This window comes from Abramis brama (assembly GCF_963993115.1).
Source record: "Abramis brama genome assembly, chromosome: 21".
NCBI lineage: Eukaryota > Metazoa > Chordata > Actinopteri > Cypriniformes > Leuciscidae > Abramis > Abramis brama.
Window position 1 is genome coordinate 33,473,272 of NC_139983.1, and position 21,750 is coordinate 33,495,021.

General features: G+C 37.2%; 1 protein-coding gene across 11 annotated transcripts in view; it reads right to left on the minus strand.

The window, feature by feature from the left end:
• cep170ba (centrosomal protein 170Ba) overlaps positions 1–21,750 on the minus strand; it is a 44,461-nt gene that overhangs the window by 8,088 nt on the left and 14,623 nt on the right. For 2 of the 11 annotated variants that reach the window (XM_084097076.1, XM_084097085.1), the window contains exons 7-12: positions 19,703–19,813; positions 15,142–15,609; positions 13,038–13,813; positions 5,331–5,469; positions 3,174–4,586; positions 1,794–2,028 (exon numbers count right to left, since the gene is read on the minus strand). In XM_084097076.1, the coding sequence (XP_083953202.1) occupies positions 1,794–2,028; positions 3,174–4,586; positions 5,331–5,469; positions 13,038–13,813; positions 15,142–15,609; positions 19,703–19,813 (3,142 nt within the window). Of the gene's footprint in view, positions 1–510; positions 580–1,793; positions 2,029–3,173; positions 4,587–5,330; positions 5,470–6,517; positions 6,680–13,037; positions 13,814–15,141; positions 15,610–19,702; positions 19,814–21,750 lie in introns of all 11 variants that reach the window. The other 9 variants (XM_084097078.1, XM_084097080.1, XM_084097075.1 and 6 more) reach the window with 9 other exon arrangements.

Below are 21,750 nucleotides of genomic sequence, written 5' to 3' on the forward strand. Positions count from 1 at the left end.
GTGACTCGTGACCTTTCCAACGTGACTCGTGACCTTTCCAACATGATGACGTAATGCGTGGCGTGTCGCAGACCAGCACAAGACGAACAATTGTAGTTAAAAAGTATATACATTTTTATTTTATTTTTAGAAAATGGCCGATCGTTTCGCCAGATAAGACCATATTCCTCAGCTGGGATCGTGCAGAGCCCTTTGAAACGGCATTGATTTGAACTTCAACATTCTGGTTGCCATTGAAGTCCATTGTGTGGAGAAAAATCCTGAAATGTTTTCCTCAAAAAACTTAATTTCTTTTCCACTGAAGAAAGAAAGACATGGACATCTTGGATGGCATTGGGGTGAGGAAATTATCAACAAATTTTCATTTTGAGGCGAACTAATCCTTTAATTCATAATTTGAATTCACACATAATTTGAATTCACACTATAAGTAATTTTTCAAAGATGTAACGTGTGCAATTATGTAGCTTATTTACTGACAAATACAACTGGAATGCATGAAAAATTTACCTAGGTCTACACTTATGATGATTCCCATTGTAATGAACGACATCTACACTGGGTACAGTCAATGCATGTCTAAGTCAGGGGAAAACCAAACCAAAACACACACATTCAAGAAAACTGAACGTGAGATTAAGTCAATCAAAATGGTTTAAACATTCTCCAACTATTATTAAAACAGAGGGATTGTGAATTGTGGATATTCAGGTGTTTACCCTTCTAATAGTCATTTTAAATTTTAGTAATCAAAAACCATGTCTAATTAATTTAAATCATGAGATGTATACAATTTAACAACAACTTATTAAAAGTTTAAAGTCCCCCTGTGGTGAAAATCCAGATTTTAATGTACTTTATATGTCTATGTGGTGTTTTTAATGTGCTTTAAGACAAACCGTGTGTAAATTCATAAGTCGACAGCATTGCTGAGTATTTTCTCCTTAAAACTGCAGTGAACCAAAGACAGTCTCAAAAACACGCTTTGAAATCGCTGGTGTTTCTGACGTCACAAACTACCTTGTAACCAATCATGTCACGTGTGGGCGGGGTTTAGCATATCATTAACGGTGAACTAGCAGGGGAGTCTCGAGAGATGTCAGGTTATCCCAGTATACAGACCAATGGTGTTTACGAGCCGGAGTGAACTTTTCCAGAAAGTTCACTTTGGCAAGCGGTTTCGATTTACGGAAACGAACTTCGTTTTGGCCTGATTTTGTTCAAAATGACCTTACACCAGTTTGTTCGCTGATTTGTAGCTCAAACAGTAGAACGTTGGCGCTTGCAACGCCAAGGTCATGGGTTTGATTCCCAGGGAAAGCAAGAACTGATAACAATGTAAATGTGTACCTTGAAATGCAATGTAAGTCGCTTTGGATAAAAGCGTCTGCCAAATGCATAAATGTAAAATGATTTTGCTTGAAGTATATCAGGGCTTTCAGTGTACAGCCCTACTTTAGATTTATTCATCCAAAATTAATTTTTATGACTGGATTATTATTTATTTATAAGTTAATTTATATAGGGACAGTACAAAAAAAAAACATGATTCCAGTCGAAAACTGTGGTGTTAAATGGTGTAATATTTGTGAATTTGATTATGTAGCTACTTATCCATTTTCTTGCGATTGCCGTCAAGATTACTCTCTACTGCTGTGCACTCACCGCGAGACTCCGCCCACACGCTGTTCTGATTGGCTGTGGGTTTTGATTGATTTCTATGCATTGCCTCTGGTTAGGACACGGTGTAACGCGACCTCTGATAGGGCCCTATATGTTCGATCCTTCCTCACCTGGCAATCTCGGCGCTATGAGACGTCCAGCTCTGGAAGGCGTCGCTCTCGTGTCCGTCCCCCTCGGAGTCTCTGGAACGGGGTACGGCTCGCACCGGACCTGCTGGATGGAGGCCGGGGTTCTGCTGGGCCCCTGAATGATGGGAGCGTTTGTGTTTAGGGGTGCTAAGGTTAGACTCGTACTCATCCTCTGAGGTGGAGGCGTAGTCTGAACCCTTCTGACGCCTCCTGGAGCCTTGGCCCAGGGAATTGGGAATGGGGAGCGTTTGGTACACCAAGTCATCAGAGGATGGGATAGAAACCAAAATAAAAAAGCAGACGTAGAAAAAGACAGAATAAGACACCCGAAAAACCAACAACCAATTGCCCAAATGGACTCTAGATTGTTAATCCCATCAGGAAAAAAAAATGACAACAAATGACCTTGATTTTCACAATATACCGGTTAAGTTTTTAGTATGGTAATCTAGTTGTCTCCGAATTAAAAAATTAGTCATATTGGAGACTTGTTAGTTAAAGACGGTCATTAGCCCAATTGTGCGATACAAACAAATGCGCACAAATCAAGTTAATGATCGTTGGAAGAGTCATTCAGGGAAAAGTGAAAGAATTTCACATCAGAAAAGTCTTGTACTTTTGTTTTATTGGAAGCTCATCACTCTGATAAATGAATGCAAAGCCAAGGATTTTATGGTACTAAATTATATTAACGCTGTATTTATAATTAATTTATTCACTTTTTGCGCAAATACTTGAACATTAAATTTCCAATTTAAACCGTCTTAAATCTTGAATGCTTTAGAGCACTGACTTAAGTTTGATCTCTTTTCAAAGACGACACTTGGCAGATTATTGCTGAAGTGAAAAAAGTTTCAAAAAGTGAACTTGTTATGAAAAATGTGCAAAAATACTTTACATTTTTATATGAAATATATATTTTCAAAATCATGTTATACTCTAAAACTAAGAAAACCAAAGCCATAAATCTAAACATGTTTAAAATTTGAGCATGATATCTCCAAAAAAATTTGCTTTCAGTGAGATTTAGTTTGGCCGCAGTACCAAAAGTTCCCACTAGATGAAATTTGTTAATTTCCAATGCGCTCATTTTTAACCGCGAGGAGCACAAGTGTGACTATTTTTTTTTTTCAGGACCATTTAACCTTTTCAAATCATGTCCATGTTTTTTTTGTGTGTGTTCAAATAGCAAGTACCAAAACATTTACCAATTTCGTACCATTCCGATGAAGAAAAAGAAAAATTTGTAAAATTCTAGAGCACCAGAGGGTTAATAACGTTTACCTTGCATTGACCAATGTTTAGGCAAATCTCTCAATGAAATAAGCAAACACGTGAGCCATTCTGAAGCATGATACTCACTAGCAGTGCTGCTGGCGTATTTGGCACTGCTTGAGCGTCCGCGAACGATCGGCTGCCTGTTCATGGCGTTCGAAACCTTCCTTAGAAGACCCTTGGGATCCGGCACAGACGCTTTCCTCACGGAGCTTCCCGACTCCGTGCTTCGGTTTGAAAATCCCGTTCGGCTCACGGAAGACTCCGTGTCACTGGGAGTGTTAAAAGAGCCAGTTCTTTTCCTAGGCAAAGCTAAAATGTCCAATCGAGAGAGTTTCTTGCTTTCCTGAGCACCTCGGGCGATCCCCGAGGGATTGATGTCGGAGTTCTGAGACGTTCGGTCGGTTTCGGTGCCTTCGTTGTCGGAGGCGTCGCCCAAGCGGGAACGGCGAAGCATCGACGCTCTCGTGGCTCTCGGAGCGGAGAGGCTATTGGAACGGGCTAGAATTTGTTGCACCGTACCTTTGGATTTGCTCGTACCTTCCTTCTGAAGAGGAATAGTGTACTTCTTGTAAGGAAGGGAATTCGATTCCTGGTCGGAAACGGCGTCACGTCTTGCGGCGGGACTTTGATGTTCTGGCGCAAACTCGTGAGAACTAAGATTACGACGGCGCTGAAAACTCTTGCCATCACTGTCCTTTATCCCGGACGATGGATCATCGGAAGTCTTAGGTTCTCTTGAATACTGTCCGGCACCTATTAGAAGTCCTCTGAGGACAACGGGCTTCTTAGGAACAGAAACCAAAGCGTTTTTGCCACTGATTGTACTGGAAGTGTCCGATTCTTCCGAGAACGAGTCCTCCAGATGGGAGCGACCGTTGTTTTCTTGCTGTTCCAGAAGCTTGGCTTCCAGAGAAGCTAAAACATCCTCAGTGTCTTTGAGGTACGACTGAGTGTCTTGATTGCTTAGACCTTTAAAAGCATCTCTGCCTAAGGGTTGACTAGATATCTGAGGCAATCTGGACAACTGGATGTCATCGCTAGCCCTTCCTTTGGTGTAACTTTCTTGTCTGACAATAGACACTGAACTGTCCGCACCAAGAGAGTCATCCTTGCTTGGGTGATCAATGTTGGATGGCTTGGTAAGTGTCCCATGCTGTCGCGTTAAAGTAGCGGTGGAGAATTTGGGAGGCGTCTCTTCTTGATTGGATTGCGTATTTGAAGACCGGCTCCACGTCTTGTAAGTTGTGTCAGGAGTCGCCCTGCTTTGCTCGACCACTGATCCATCATCGGACTTGCTGGCATCACTCAAGCTGTCTGGATCCAGATCATCTTGGACTCTTAGTTTCTGTGGATCCCACTTTTGCTTCTGGACTTGCAAACTCTTCTCCAAATCGGACAGGAACGAGTCAGGCTGGATGTGTATAGCGGGCGGAGGCGTCACGATCTTCTCCTTCAAAGGAACCGGAGGCAGAACTCGTCTTGATCTGCTGCTATGACCTGTTTCCGAGGAGTTAGCAATTCGGTTAAGCATAACTTGGTGGATGATCCTTTCACCAGCTTAAAGACATAATTAATAGGAAAAATGAAATAAGCTAGCAAAGTAGGGCTGCACGATATTTCGTTTTTCATGTGATTTGCGGATTATTTGCAAAGTTAGGTTATATGTGCTGTAAACAATTGAGAAAGAAAACGGATGTGTCATTTATATTAGGTCCATGCATTTGTCTTAAAGAGACAGCAGCCTAATATATCCGCCGCTGATTGCGTCACCAATGGTGATCAAACAACAAAAGAGAAAGAGAAAATTACTTTTGTAGCTTTAACAAAGATAAATTGTATTAATTTATTAATTCATTATATAAGTTAGTTAGTTAGACTTCATGTATGCAGTGAAGAGTTATTTTACATTTGATTGTTCAATTTCTGTACCTGAATATTGTTAGATTTACCTAAAAAACACAAAGCACTGCTTCTTTCAATTGTATCTTTCTTCTATTGTATTTATCTATGCTTGTGATTTGTTTATAATTTTCTATGCAGATGCACCACCCTACAAAATTACCCAAACAATCCTAGAATTATTAATTATTTTCAATTAGAGCTATGCAAATCATCTAGTGAAATTTTATATCGCATTATATATATTGCCGAAAAACAAAATATCGCAATACAAGTTTTTTCTAAGATCGTGCAGCCCTATAGCAAAGACAAAAGCGAAGAAAGCAAGCAAAATTTCCAAACCTCCGGTAGAAAGATCAGCCTGTGTTGGGATATCAAACAGTCCTGAAGCGGGACCCGAGTCTGAATAGGTGTCTGCCAAACTGGCCCAGCGGGAAACCCACCGACTGCCTCCAGGTGTTAACGTCGTCATCGACTGCATCTGCAGAGGAGGAGGAAACCAGCTAATTACACTAAGAACTTATATTACATCACATTGCTTTAAAGTGGAAAAAAAAAAATTAAGTTGAGATATTTTCACTTTATCTGTAAAATAAGTTTGTTGCACATTTCACATTTGACTTAAATATAAAATAACTCTGCCCTGAACTGCTTAGAGCAAACGTTGTAATTAAATATTGTAAAAATGTTCATTAAAACCCTAATAATAACACTGTCTAGTAAATAATTTATTATCTTATTTTTTTTATTATCTTATTAACAAACTTATTTTTTTACATAAAATAAGTACAAATAAAAAAATAAAAAAAGAGAGAAAGGTAAGAAATAGACTAAAATTATTTCTTACCTTTCTCTCTTTTTTTATTTTTTTATTTGTACTTATTTTATGTAAAACACTTTAAATTACCAGTGTATGAAATGTGTTAAATAAATAAACTTGCCTTGGATATCATATACTTTTAGGTGACATTTGACTTGCATTAAATAATCCTTCTAGAAATTAAGAATGAACTTTGTCAATATTTCAATTAATATTGTGCAAATAGTTAAAACTCTAACTTTGATAGCGTTCACTCGTTTAAAAAATAACAGCTATGCTAAAAAACAAACAAAAAAACCCAAAAAATTATAATTATTGCTTTACAAAAAAAAAAGATACATTAACTAATTAAGATACATGCAGAATATAAATATTTAAACTTATCAAAGTTCCTTTAAATTTAAATAAAACCTACTACAATTATGCTGGCATACTAAACTTATCGATTCTGGTACTCAAACAGTAAATTCAAAGAAAATGTCAAAATATACCAAATGAAAATATCTCAACCATATAAAGAGATCAGGCCCTTTAAAGATCCAAATCACCCGTTCATAATCATCCAAAAGCAGAAAGAAAACCATCTTTGAGAAGATGCCCAAGAAAGATCCTAATAAACCCACAGTGAAAGAGAAGCAGATGATTGACAGATAGATCTACTGACGCCCATGATCCGGATGCTAACGTTTGCAGTCAGATGAGAGGTTACCTGTACAGGACCCTTGTCTGTGTCACTATGGTCTTTCGGATACTGGCCCAGTTTTAAGCCTGAGCTATTCTCACTGAGTAGAAGACTATAGTGACCCTCAGTGTCACCAACTATAGGCTGAACTGTTGCTGCTGCTGTTGAGGTGTTGCCAACACCAAACACCTGTCAATGATAAAGCATGCATGAATTATGAAGGCTTTTATATGTCTGTTCCCAACCGACCGGACCTCTTCAACTCCTGACTGGGTGAATTATTCAGAAAAGCACTCTGAACATGATAATATACTAGACTGAAATAACCTGAATAACAGAACTGAAACAATGGCTTCTAATGACAGATTATGTTTGTGGTTTTTTTTTTTAGCTGTTTAAATGTATGGGCGATATGACCAAAATCTTATTTTATTTCAAGATAAATCAAGATATAGTTGTTATATTATAGGCAAGGCAAGTTTATTTATATAGCACATTTCATACACTACGGCAATTCAAAGTGCTTTACATAGAAAGGAATTAAAATAATCAAGCAAGGAAAATTAAAAAAAGTTTTAAAGGAATTAAACATTACATAGTTATCATCTGGTTTATCATATTTTTCACAACTTTTCCCAGTTTTACTGTGAGAAATCTATTGGACGTCTCCAATGGACCAGATTTCCCCTTAAACCCTAAAATATATAATTTAATTATAATTAAAGAGCTTCCTCTGTTTCTCTGACTGGAAATATAACTGTATTAAGTACGTGTGTCCTCGTTCTTTTGTGAAATAATGGTAAATACCACTTTATTTCTGTGTAACTAATGTGCAATCTTGACATAAATAAATGTATTATGGTCAATGTATCACTTATTAGTGTAAAACTTCGATGCTCGGCTCGTACAGACACTGTAAAATGAATTTGCTTTTTAAGCACTACTTTTTTTTGGCTATCAAGGACTACAATCAGAGATCTCACTTACCAAACAATATCTTTATAATCTTTCAAATTCTAAAAAAGGGTAAATAGATGAATAAAAATAAACCAATAAAACAAAATGGTACAAATAAAGTGCAGCACATGCAATGACTGCGGTAACTTTGACTATACTATGACAAATATATCGCTTTTCTCATTCAAACTGATTTCCCCCCCATTAATATATGATCAACATGAAGAATGAAAGCTGTATTATATACTTGGATATTTATGAGCAATATCACGCTCATAGCCTTGAGAAATTGCTCTTTATCTATATTAGACGAGCTGCAGCTTTAATTTTGTGTGAAAAGATTGTTTTATCGATAAAATTAAATATGACTTTCACATATATCGTCTTTCAATAATTCAAGCACTTTTCAAGTACCCTTTCATAAATACGGCTGTTTTCAGGGGTTTTCCACGACTTACATTTGAAAAAAGTCAACTTCAAGCACTTCAAGCACCTTATACGAACCTTTTAAATCTTTAGGTTAACCACAAAAATGCCAACAACTGGTCAATCATGTTCGTTTTAGCGATCTCGCTAATTTCCAGTGACTTCTTTCTGATAAGCTTTCTGATGAAACTTCCATTTGTTGGTGAAATGGTTTGTGTGACGTTGTTTCAGAGAGGCGTGTAACGGGCGGGTTTTAAAGGGATGCTTCACCGATTAGCATTAAGCTTTGTATCAGTAGAAACCCGGAAGTATTTTGGAGTGACCGTGCTTCCCTCCCTCATGTCCCCCTGAGACGAGAGATTTCTGTATTGTGTGTCTGGAAAAAAACTCAGATGACGCAAAAATCGTCATTTAGCTCATCAGAGGCTCTTTTGTCCCATAGACTGTAAAAAATATGGACAAAGCGTCTGTGACGTCACCCATAGACTTTCTGAAGAACGGTTTTGAAGCCGTTTATGGGGGGTATGGGCGGCGCCATCTTGGGAAATCTTGGGAAATCCTAACCCCGCCCACCTTCTGGCCAATCCATATATGGGTAAAGGACGCAGCGCGCGTCACTCAGCTCGCTCTGCTACTTTAGATATCTCTGTGTATTTTAGGCAACGAAATATGTTATAAAACACCACACTAACTCTTTTCGTTCGATTATATTCACTGCATATAATGTTTACCTATTTATAACAAAACGAAATATAAAACACCACACTGCCTCTTTTCATTTTCATTTAAAGAAATTTTAAACATTATAGCCACACAAATGTGGTTCAGGCAACGCATATTGATTATATTCACTGCACATAACGTTTGCCTATTTATAACAAAACGAAATATAAATCACAAACCTGCCTCTTTTCGTTTTAAATATAATATAAAAATATTAAACATTTTAATATGGTCCAGGCAATATGTGCATTTGTACTAAACAACAGATGTTGCAGTAAACAACATTACAGATCATCTTCGTTGTATTAAAATTTAAAATGACAAAACTCAACCCAGTCTCTTTTTGTTAAATTTCAGTGTTATCAATATTAGCCATTATAAAAGTATAAGTAAAAGGTATAAGAAGCTATACAAATAAAGCAAACAATTCAGTCAAACATACAAAGTCAGCGCTCTAGTCTAACCATACAACGGTGAAGTTAAATAGCTTATAAAGTTATGAAACTTCCCCTCAGCCAAAACGATTGGCCAGGGAACAAATTATAGATTCACGAGACCAAAAATCGCCCGTTAGATATAGACAAGACGAATTATATCTCATGTTTAACCACTACAGAGACGCCAGAGTCCGCGGCAAACGCCAGAACGACTAGCCGAGGAAAGGCTGTTCCAGGCGGGGTACATGAGCGCCGAGCGCCCGGTCATCGCTGGATCTCACAACTGGATAAAATTTCATAAATCTTTATAAATAAACCACAGATTTGAGCTTTAAACAACTACATTCTCGCCTGAAAAACTCTTAAAACTACATTTCATGATACAGAAACAGTAGTATTATATTTCAACTGTGTTAAAAAAATGGCGCTTCTTATGTTGTCATTCTCCTTGGCGCAGCCTATGCTCGTTATCAGCTGTCAATCAAGCTGTCAATCAAAGTTAACCACTATGGAGCTAGAATTGTGTCTTTATTACATGCGAGAAAATAAATGATCTGAGAGAAAAAAAAAAAGTTTGAGAGAAAAAGTTATCACACTGATAGCAAAAAAGCATTTCATGAGAGAAAAAAGAATGTTTGAGAGAAAAAGTTCATACCAATAGCAAAAAATAATATTTGAGACTAAAAAAAGTTGAGAGAAAGTATTTTCTCATAGAACATAAGAAATAGAAATTTGACATTTTTAAAATTATTTCTGAGAAAAAAAATCTCTCAAAATACTTTGAAAAAAACTCTCAAATATATATTTTTTGCTATCAGTGTGAAAACATTTTCTCTAAAAAAAAAAAAAGTGTTTCTCTCAAAACGCTTTTCTTTGCTCTCGATGCAATTTCTTGCTCTCGATTTTGCTTTTGCTGTGAAAATTGTGCCATGGGCGGGCGGGGCCACGTTCCTATTGGCCAGTCGGGTGAGCATCGTCTTGTCTTGGGAGTTGAACTGAATCATTACACCATTGTTCGGTTCACCGGCATAGATGCCGCCTCTGCCTTAGTTGAGCATACAATACACAATATAATACACATTCATTCATGAATATGAGTGCTATTTTTTAATGTTTAATCTTCAGTGATGCTGAACTTGCTCAGCCAGCTTAGCTACCCATTGAGTTGTGTGTGTCATCATCTTACCCATAATTTTGTCCCCCCACTATTTCCCAATGTAAGATTTTGTTTTGCATTGCCTGCCTATCTCTGCCGATTTCGGAGTCTCCAAATGAATCCATTCTGCAACTTTTAAATACATAATTACATTTTTAAAAACGAAATTATAGGGTCCGAAAGTTTGTCGTTTTGTCGCTATGGTTACACACACACACTGTTGGCGGTGCGCTCAAAGTCATCTGTCAGTTGTGCAGTTACCCAAAATCTCCTGAATGAAGTTAAAACCCATCATGTCACTGGATGAAATAAAATCGACTAGCAAAAATACAGGAGGCCGCCTTACAAACGAGTGTGTGGAGGATATTGTCATTTCGCCGTAAGGTTTTTTATTTTTTAAATAAGAGATAATCTAGGGCTGAAATGTGTTTTTTAAATCAAGTGATCAAAGTGCTCGTTGCTGCTGCGATCAGTGGCACGGATTAAGGTAGTGGACCATTAAGGTAGCCTATACGTTATTCAAATAGGCGAATCTATGTATTTAGTCAAACGAAAATTCTTGGCACTGACAACATATATTAGGCTACATCTCATTAAATAACAACTTAACCCCATGTAGCCTACTATTTAAATCGATTGCTGGACATCGTAATGTTATTGTACATATATCTGATATTGATATTGCCCCTCCGTATATTCACCAGGCCCACCTATTAATGACGTTCTGTATCCGCCACTAGGAAAGGAAACGTGGAAGTTAAAATACTGAAATAAATACTGATAACATATTTTGAGCATTTAAGTGCATATATATATATATATATATATATATATATATATATATATATATATATATATATATATATATATATATATATATATATATATATATATATATATATAAGCACTTAAATGCTCAAAATATGTTATCAGTATTTATTTCAGTATTTTAACTTCCACGTTTCCTTTCCTAGTGGCGGATACGTATATATATATATATATATATATATATATATATATATATATATATATATATATATATATATATATATATTGCTCCTACGCCCCTAATCTTACCCAAACATTGGAGTGTCCGTGCTCAACTAAGGCAGAGGCGCCATCTATGCCGGTGAACCGAACAATGGTGTAATGATTCAGTTCGACTCCCAAGACAAGACGATGCTCACCCGACTGGCCAATAGGAACGTGGCCCCGCCCATGACACAATTTTCACAGCAAAAGCAAAATCGAGAGCAAGAAATTGCATCGAGAGCAAAGAAAAGCGTTTTGAGAGAAACACTTTTTTTTTTTGAGAAAATGTTTTCACACTGATAGCAAAAAATATATATTTGAGAGTTTTTTTCAAAGTATTTTGAGAGAGATTATTTTTCTCAGAAATAATGTAAAAAATGTCAAATTTATATTTTTTTATGCTCTATGAGAAAATATTTTCTCTCAAAACTTTTTTTATTTTTTCTATTGGTATGAAAACTTTTTCTCTCAAACTTTTTTTTTTCTCTCAGATCATTTATTTTCTCGCATGTAATGAGACAATTCTAGCTCCATAAACCACGCCCTTATTTGTCATACATTTTATATCTAAATACGATCTAAACTAACGAGTTAGAAAAAAATTCACCCCCCTCACAGTTGTCAGGCACTCGGAACCTATCGAAAAATACAATAAAAGTCCATGGGACCAACCTGTAAAAACATGAATTTATGCTGTGAAAAACGGACATTTTAACATGGTGGTCTATGGACATTTGCTCCCTTTTGGGACCTCCCTCTAGCGGATTTTCGATGTATTGCAGTTTTTCGCACTTCCGGGTAGGCTTCATTTTTCAGATTAGAATCTTGCCGCTTGTTTTGTCCAGAGGTGAGAGACTCCAGCCAGTAGGAGGAGCTCGTCCCGCATGTCTTCAACCCGCCCATAGGGGGATCTCACGATAAAACGGCGTATTTTCAGTTTCGAGTCACTAGTAGCCTAGCTGTATCATTTCTCCCGATACTGCCCTCTGTAACCGGTAGGCGTGGCTTGGGCGTGGCCTCGTAGGGCAGCGAAGCAAGTGCATTCTGGGAGTTGTTGTCTTTCATCCACATGAGCCAAAAATACATTTTCTGGCTTTTCTCAGTCTAGAAGGCACCAACTTCTAAAATAATTTCACATTTCTACTACATAAATGACCCAACTTAAATACACATTCATCTTTCCAGCTGTGAAATATCCCTTTAGTGAAGCGGTGGAAAACTGGCTATTAACTAGTAGCGTACTATGCTATGTGGAAATATTTGCATAACTCGTTATAAATGATACAGCAAACTCTCTAATGATAGACACTTCGTCAACATGATATATATGACCCTGGATCACAAAACCAGTCTCGAGTCGCACGGGTTTATCTGTGGCGATAGCCAACAATACATTGTATGGGACAAAATTATCGATTTTTCTTTTATGCCAAAAATCATTCGGATATTAAGTGAAGATCATGTTCCATGAAGATATTTTGTACATTTCCAACCATAAATATATAAAACATGTATTTCTGTGAGTGAATGCTGCACAATCGCGAACATAAATGAACAACTTTAAAGGAGATTTTCTCAATGTTTCGATTTTTTTGCACCCTCAGATTCCAGATTTACAATAGTTGTGTCTCAGCCAAATATTGTCCTATCCTAACAAACCATACATCAATGGAAAGCTTATTTATTCAGCTTTCATATGATGTATAACTCTCAATTTCAAAAAAATTACCCATGTGACTGGTTTTGTGGTCCATATATCGTCATACCGCCCAGCCCTGCTCAAATGTGATGTCAAGCTGAAGTGACGGGGTTGTACCTGATCGATCAAACTCCGCGCCTCCACAACCTCCTTATCCGGTCCCTCAGCTTCAATAGTGTAGGTCCCGGCATCACTTAAACTATCCTCTTCTTCATGCGGAGAGGTTTTGGCCTCCGGAAAGTTGGCTTCCACGTGCGCAGAGGGAGACCTGCTGGTCTGGTTAATGGTGGGATTTTGTGAATGAGACGTGGCAGGAACACTCTGAGAAGAGCCGGAGTGTGTCGTAGTTGTGGAAGATGGGGGTTTATGGTCCAGTGTGGATGCGGGATTAGGTTTCGACACCCTGAGTAACTCGGCTGCGAAGTCCTGCGAGAGTTTGGATCTCCGGCCGATGCTGCCAAACGGTTTTGACGTGGAGCGAGAGCTGAAGTCAGACGTGCTCATGCGTATCTCGCTTTTCTCCCGTCTGAGAGATGCGGCCCGCCTCGCGTCATCAGAGCCTTTAAGGGGAATGGTGAACTGCTGTGTGGGAGGATTATGAGCGGATGATGAGGCTTGGCCTGCAACTTTTCGTTTGTCTAGCTTGCTTTTCAAAGCAGACTGGAAGTCTGGGGAAGACGTGTTATTGGTGAAGGACTGCGAGCGCTTTTTACGCTGACCGTCGTCAAAGAACTCGACCGTAAAAGCTTGCTGGGGATCTGGTTTGCCTTGGCTCTTTGAATCTGGGATATAGCTCGTTGGGTAATCTTTTCCTTCCAGTTGTGGGACGATCTTTTGAACCATTTGCGGTTCTTCTGGTTCTTCCAAATCATCATCTTCATGATGGTGTGCATCTAGAAACAACACAACAGGTCAACATTTAGAAAGAGAATAGCAGGCAAATACAAATCTGGTACTAGAGGTCGACCTTTTGGCATTTGTGCTGCAAATTAGGCTGATTAATAGGCAGACGCATATGCTAATCACCCTCAAACGCAAGCAAGAGACGATTATTTTCAACCATAGACTGTTTTTAACGTGTTTTTGCAGCAGTGAGCCAAATCACAGACATAGTTCTTGATTTCTTGAACGCAATGGCCAATCAGAGGCGTTTAAGGTAGAGTCTGAGTTTTTATTCAGTGCTGCTGAGTTATGCAGACTCGCCAAACCTCTCATTAACAAACAAAGCGTAGACACGATGTAAGAGATTTATTGTGCATTGTTGGCAGCTTCTTCTTTCTTTATAAATAATAAAAAGTGCTGCACAAAAGAACTTATCGGCAGCCCTGATTTCTAAATATCGGCATCGGCCAGAGAAAATCCCATATCGGTCGTCCTCTATCTGGTACAGCCATATCTATAGCTAAACATGCGTCATCAATGTCGGATACCTCCATTTTCACAGTCCACACTACAACATAATGATATTTTGAAATGTATCCGATTGGGACAGCGTCCTCAAAAAGAGGTTTTCGCTGTACAAAATGCGTTCTCAGTGTTAATGGAAGGCCAAAACATACCAAAAAAGAAGTGTGTTTAAATTTATCCATATTATTTTATCCTCAGTATATATGTATGTGTGTGTGTATGTTATCTATCTATCTATCTATCTATCTATCTATCTATCTATCTATCTATCCATCTTTATATATATAAAAAAAAGTCACTTTGCTTCAGTGTTCTATTATTATATAACAATGTTTCCATTTACTTTCTGAACTTCTTTTGGACACATCTACATTGTCAGTAAATGAAAACACCAGTTATTCACTGAAAAGCACCTATAATAATGTTGTAATAAATGACTATAACTTGCTTAGGGATTGTTATATGTAGACAAAATTTCATCTGGAAATCTAGAGGGTAATTCTTTCTAAAGGAAAAAAAAATCCAAACTTCAGGAGGTTCTGTTTGAGTGGAGTAGAAAAAAACACCAAAGAAATTTGCTGCCGTTTTTCTTAAATCTGGTGAATTCATCCATTCCCAGACAAAATAAATGTAAAATTGGGAATTTAAATGAGCTATATTGAAACGTCAAGTTCTCCTGTTTAAAATGATATATGACACTTGATGCGGACTGCTATAATGGGTTAGAAAAGCAAAGAAAAGTACAGGTGAGTCATGTGCCCCAAACATGTTCGAGGTCTTTAAGGGTTAATCTTTCCACCTGTACAAACATTACCCTTGAAGCTCTTGTTCGAGAGCTGGTCCGACCCAGACGGCTCATCGAGACTCCTCAACATAGTGGCGTCGCTTTGCACCAACCAATCAGCAACTTTGTTCTCCGCCGACATCACTTCTGTAAGTCTGGCTATCGATTCTTTGGTGGGAATCCTGCGCTGGCGGACCGAGAGCTTCGTGACTTGGTCCTTGATCTTGATCTTTCCAGGGGTTTGGTCATCAAACTCAATGGTGAAGGAGGCATGGCCCTGGACCACTGGGGGGGTGGAAGGGGGTTTGTGGTCCGTGTCTTTCGTGGGGATCTCTTGGACTTCCAGGGATGACGTTTTGGGCTTTGGATGGATCTCCTTTGTGGGAATCTCAAAGTAGCTCGGCTCCTTGCGGAAAGCGTAACCGGACTTTCCCTGGCCATCGAGAAACTCATCTGGTGATACGCTGACCTCACATCCGGTACCATCCTTGTGGTTTTCTGTGAAAAGACATCAGCGTTAATGATAGAAATGCATGATATCTCAGCCACCACATCTGTTCGGCCGATATATGTTCATTTTTAATGTTAGCGTTATCGGCCTGATAAGAAAATTTGGTGGATTTATTAAAACTGATAAACAATAATGGAGTATTTCCTTCAGCTGAGACGCTTCAGATGCGCACTGTTCAACATGATGGCTTTGAATAGCTTGAAATATGATTGAAATCGCTTCAAAAAAGGAAAATACAGTTCAGTGCAAGTCTGTCATATCGGCTACATGAAATTATAATGAGAACGTCATAATTGTGTGCTTGTGACATGGGTTTCAATGGTGAGACTTTTGTTTTTGCAATCAGGCTCTCAAAAAAAATATATAAATAGTTGAATTTAGATTTATCGCCAAATATATCGGTTATTGACTTTCAAATAAAAATAATTATCAGTTATCGGGCAAATTTTTCATATTGGTGCATTTCTAGTCAGTATCCGCATTTCCATTACCTGGCAATTATAAAGTTTTCCATATTTTAGCACATCGTTGTCGTGCAAACGTACCCTAAAACACATCAAATACCATTAAATATGAAGTGTGTGTGTAATATGTGGTCTTTTATTTATTTGTAGGGCTTGTTTTGTGTGTTTTATGGAGGGCTTGGCTAATCAGGCCTTAACTAATAGTCTACTTAGCTACTTCATTTACTATATAAATATGTCTTTAATAATGTTTGCATTATAAAACTGATCCAAGAAGAGTTCAAAACCACCGGTTCACGGGTTAACTGAGATCCTAGCAGAAAACCATTGAAATTATGAAATGTTTTGAAACTGCTGTAAGCCTCATTTACTGAAATCATGTGATTTTGTCAGTTTGATGCGCACTCCTGACCACTGGTTTATAACACAAGATTTGAAGCTTTACAGAAGCATTAATTTCCAAAGCATTCATCACTGCAAACTAACTGCACTGACAGATTAGGACGTGTGCCAAACTCGTGCGTGTGACATACAGAAGAAGAGCTAATTCACTTACATTACTTAAGTCACTCCTGCTGTGAGGTTAACCCAGTGAGGTCAAGTATTTTAGGTCTATCTCACACACTGTCCTAATCAGGTGTAACACGTGTAAACGTCATTTTCTGTCCACACTAGGGCTGGGTATCGTTCAAAAAATTTCGATACCAATACCGATACCTTGATTTCGATACCGGTTCCTGAACGATACTTTTTTCGATACCAATTTTATGAAATCCATTTTAACAAGATTACATAACACATTACCTCAGAAAAACTTTGGTTTTATTTTTTCAGTTTGACTCATGCTCCTTAGTCAGTGCACAACGGAACAAAAAAAGCACAAAGGAACAAAATATTCCTTATACATATACATAAGGTACAAAATATTTTTTTATAAAGAGCTCATGCTCACCAAAGCTGAATTTGTTTGATCAAAAATACAGTAAAACTTGTAATATTGTGGAATAGTATTACAATTTAAAATCTTATTTGAATATATTTCAAAATGTAATTTATTCCTGTGTTGTCAAAGCTGAATTTTCAAAATGATTACTTCAGTGTCACATGATCCTTCAGAAATATGAAAACAGTTTTTGGAAACTATGATATTTTTTCATGATTCTTTGATGAATAAAAAAATTCAAAAGAACAGCATTTATTTGAAACAAATCTTTTGTAACATTACACATGTTTTAAGGTAATTTTTGATCACTTTAATGCACCCTTACTGAAAAAAAATTCTGACCAACACATTTTTGAACGGCAGTGTACATTCAGTAGGTCATTATTGCAATATAAACACTGTCAGAGTGATCAACAAGGTATCTCTTCATTTACTTTCTGCTCTTATGTTTACTCCGTGCACTGTCAAGGGCTTCATCATATATGTCGCGGTACCGTCTTTGCAGCAATTATTTTACCGCAAATACTGCATCGCGCGCTGTTGGCATCGAGCCTGGAGAAATGTAGCCACACTTTTGATAGACTTTTCCACATCTTTAGGGTATTGTGAGTGTGTGTGCTCGCGTCTCACTGAGTATGTGCGCGAGTTTGTGTGTGTGTGCTCGCGTCTCATATGAGAATGTGCGTGGACAGTTTGTGTGTGCGCGCGCCTCAAACGAGTATGTGCGCAGAGAGTTCCGCGCGTCTCGTGTGTGTAGAGTTTGCGTGTATGTGCGTGACCGACTTTAGGCGTGTCGTTGTGCATTTCATATGTATTTGTTTGAGCACTGACGTTGACGAGTTAACCCCTTAGGTATCGAAATCTGGTACCGAAAAACAAGTCATTTTTCGATACTCGATAGTATCGAGGCAATTCGGTCGGTACCTAAAAAGTATCGAACTCGGTACCCAGCCCTAGTCCACACTAAAACCAAATTGCAGCATGAAGCAACAACATAATTTATGTTTAATATACAGCTCTGAGTCGATGGATTTTAAACCAAATTTCACTTTAAAACAGAAAAAAAAAAAAAAATGTTTAAAAAAAAAAAATCTATATTCAAATAAATGTATAAAACAAATTTATGTAAAAAAATACATTTAAAAATGAATGAATTATGCATGACATTATTTTAGAAATATCTACATTTAAGTAAGCAATAAGGTAGGAGAGGCTGTGCTGTAGTGAATAAGTCCCGGCTGAAGGGCGTTGTTAGGCACGACTGAGTCCCGATACAGCACTAGCCCCTCGAGTACATTATTGCTTTTATAAAACGGTTACCACACAATACACATATTAAAGCCGAAAAATATGTATCTGTGCAACTTTCATGAAGTAAAATCACTAAAAGCCTTCCTTCCGCTGGAAAAAATAGTCCCTGACTGTAAACAGCAACAGAAGTTACACACATTATTTATGAGTAGATGGCGGTGAAGACCGTCTTTATGAGCGAGTCAGTCAGTAGAGAAGACTTTTATATTAAAGGACTGAAACTTGTGATCATGGAGAAGGAAGACACAACTGACAGATGACTATAGGCTCGGGAAAACCCTTTAACTGTTGGACATTCAAACGGATTTTCTTATTTTCTAAAATGCTGTATCTACTGTAAATGCAGGAACGCTCGCTCGATCTCCCACAATACTCTACTATAGCTTCAATGAACAATATCAATGAGATGAAACATGTGTTTACGTTGCTAAGAGTGGTTGCTAGGGGTGTTGTGTAGTGATACATAGAACCGTTGGGTGAAGCGGCCATAGCCGTGCGTTATAGTGAATAAAACACAGCTATTGACCAATCAGAATCAAGGATTGGAACTAATCGTTTTATAAATAAATGTATAAAACAAATTTAGGTAAAATATAAATTTAAAAACAGGCATTTAAATAAATAAATAAATAAATAAATAGGTGGGTTATTCATCATAATAAAACTCATTTTAAACCATGCAATAAATCTCAAATCTATCTCAAATCTGACTGTGTTGCAGCAGGTTAGGATAAAAACTCAGATTAACATGGATTTAATGATGATCATCGTGGCTGGTTAGGACACTGCTAAACACAGGCATGACATGCCGGAGAAAATAAACTGGACATCACTGTCTGAAGAGTGTATAACAATATTAAATATATTAAACGTGCTGTCCGCTAACGCTAAACCAAAGGTGACTCCTACTTTTGCTATAAAAAAACACTAAACTAAAATCCAGACAAATGTTTCTATGGTCACCCTTTAATCTCTGAGGAAAACTTTGAGAAGTGCTTAAGACTGGAGGGAAAACACAATGACCTTCTCATTGGACTAAGAGCGGCTGCTAATCCATCACGAGCTCGACCCGGCTCGCCTGGCGGGTCTCAAAGCTCACGCCAGCGTAAGTTCAGCGCTGAATTCCTCAGGCTGGAGATCAGCGGACACAAAAGGATTTTATCCCTTCTCACTTCACACTGCATTCCTGTCCACACTTCTCTCAGTTTCACAAGAAACTTGCGTGATGATTTCACTGGATTGTTTTGGATTTAATAATTTGGCGATAGTGAAACTGACATCTCAAAACCGCTGTGATATAAAGTGCCTGTGTAAAAGTGTTTCTGGGATTGTGTGTGATGATCATGAGTCTCAGATCCAGACCTGTGTGATGTTCATGAGCGCTCGGGTCACAACGCTCACCCTTTTCTTCATCATCTTCCCCCCACCAGGACGGCTGGCCGTAGAGAGGCGTGGGTCTCGGCACGGCTGGATCTGAGATCAAACCAGGAGAAGAGGAAGAGTTTGATGAAACCATTCATGCCAGAGGACACTTTCCATTAATACAGTGGAACTGGTTACATTATTTGTTTTAAAAATAAATAAATAATACATAAAAAAACTATAAAAATAATGAATACATTTTTAAATCGATTTAATATTAAACAAATAAATACATAGCTGACATTAGCTATTTTAGAAATAAAGAAAAATACAAAAAACCTACATAAATACATAAAAAATAATAATAAAAAAACTATAAAAATAGTAAAAGTACAATAGAAATTTAATTTAATACTAAAAAAATAAATGCATAGGTGGCTACATATTTTAGAAATAATAAATAAAAATAAAAAAAATAATAAAATACTAAATAAATCAAATCATATAATGAATAAATTGGTGACGACATTTTTGAAAAGCAGAAAGAATAAAACACATTTAAATAAATTTATAAAATTCTAAATCTAGATAAAAAATAGGTGATTACTTATTTTAGAAATAATTAAAAAAGACTATTTAAATATTTATTAAATATATAAATTTAGGCAAAAAAATAATTTACAAAATGTAAAGAATTTAAACAAAACTATAAATAAATTGGTGACATGACATCTTGGAAATACAGAATTTTAAAAAAATTAAATAAATGTATACAAATATTAATGATTAAAAGAATAAATTAATTTAAAAAAAAAAATCTTTATAAACCATAAAAATCATACGTAAATAGGTGACATTACTTATTTTAGAAACCAAGAAATAATTACATTTATATTTATATATTCATAAAATATATACATTTAGGTTAAAAAAAAAACAAACAAAAAACATGCAAAACCTAAAAATATTTAAAAAAAAAAAAAAGAAAAAAAAAAAAAGAAACTCCTTTCACTGTGTTGAAAAAGTGTTGTTTTTAAACTGGACTCATGTCAGTGCCAGCAAAGGTTGTGAACGTTCATGCACACACACTCTGCACGTCTGGCCTGAACAGTAGTTTAGCAACAGCACAGCAGAATGAAGAACATTCGGGACTCCACCCGACGACGGCGTCTGTAATCAAAGCCATCTGAGCCGTCAGCTGCTGCGTTACTCTGTCTGTCAGAGATAACCAGTCACGCTGGTTACAGCAAGTCGAGTCACGGACACTGTTGATATTACACAGCTTCACCCTGACAACAAAGACAAAGACGGAGCAGCAGGAAACAGGGAGCAGCCGAAAACGCAGGACCAGCTTTATTTGGAAAGTTGTGGTGACGCGCCACAGATGTTGACCCACTTTAGTGAGTCGAGTTCGGGCGGAGATGCTATGTTGCACTCTTGTGTGAATGTCATTCAGAACCATGATCTGAGATAAATGACATGAGCATCTCTCAACACACACACACACACTAGAGCTGGGCAACGATTAATCACATCCAAAATAAAAGTTTGTGTTTACATAATGTGTGTGTACTGCATATAATTATTTTGTATATATAAATACACACACACATGCATGTTCTGTATATTTTTGAATATACTGTATATATATTTATATAATTTATATTATATATAAATAGAAATACTTCATATATAAATAACACATTTTTCTTAAATATATACATGCATGTGGGTGTATTTATATATACAAAATAATTATACACAGTACACACATATATTGTGTGTAAACAAACTTATTTTGGATGCAATCGCGATTTATCGTTGCACAGCTCTAACACACACACACACACACACACACACACACGTATATATTAGGCTGCTGTCACTTTAAGACCTGACGCACAGATCCAATATACTGGTACACATGCGTTTTCTTTCTCAACTGTTTATGTTAAAACATAAACTGTAAACATGAAACATAACTGACTGTATTTGCGTGAATACTGGCCAAGACTGGTATTTTGACATTATTTTGTGTGTATTTGACT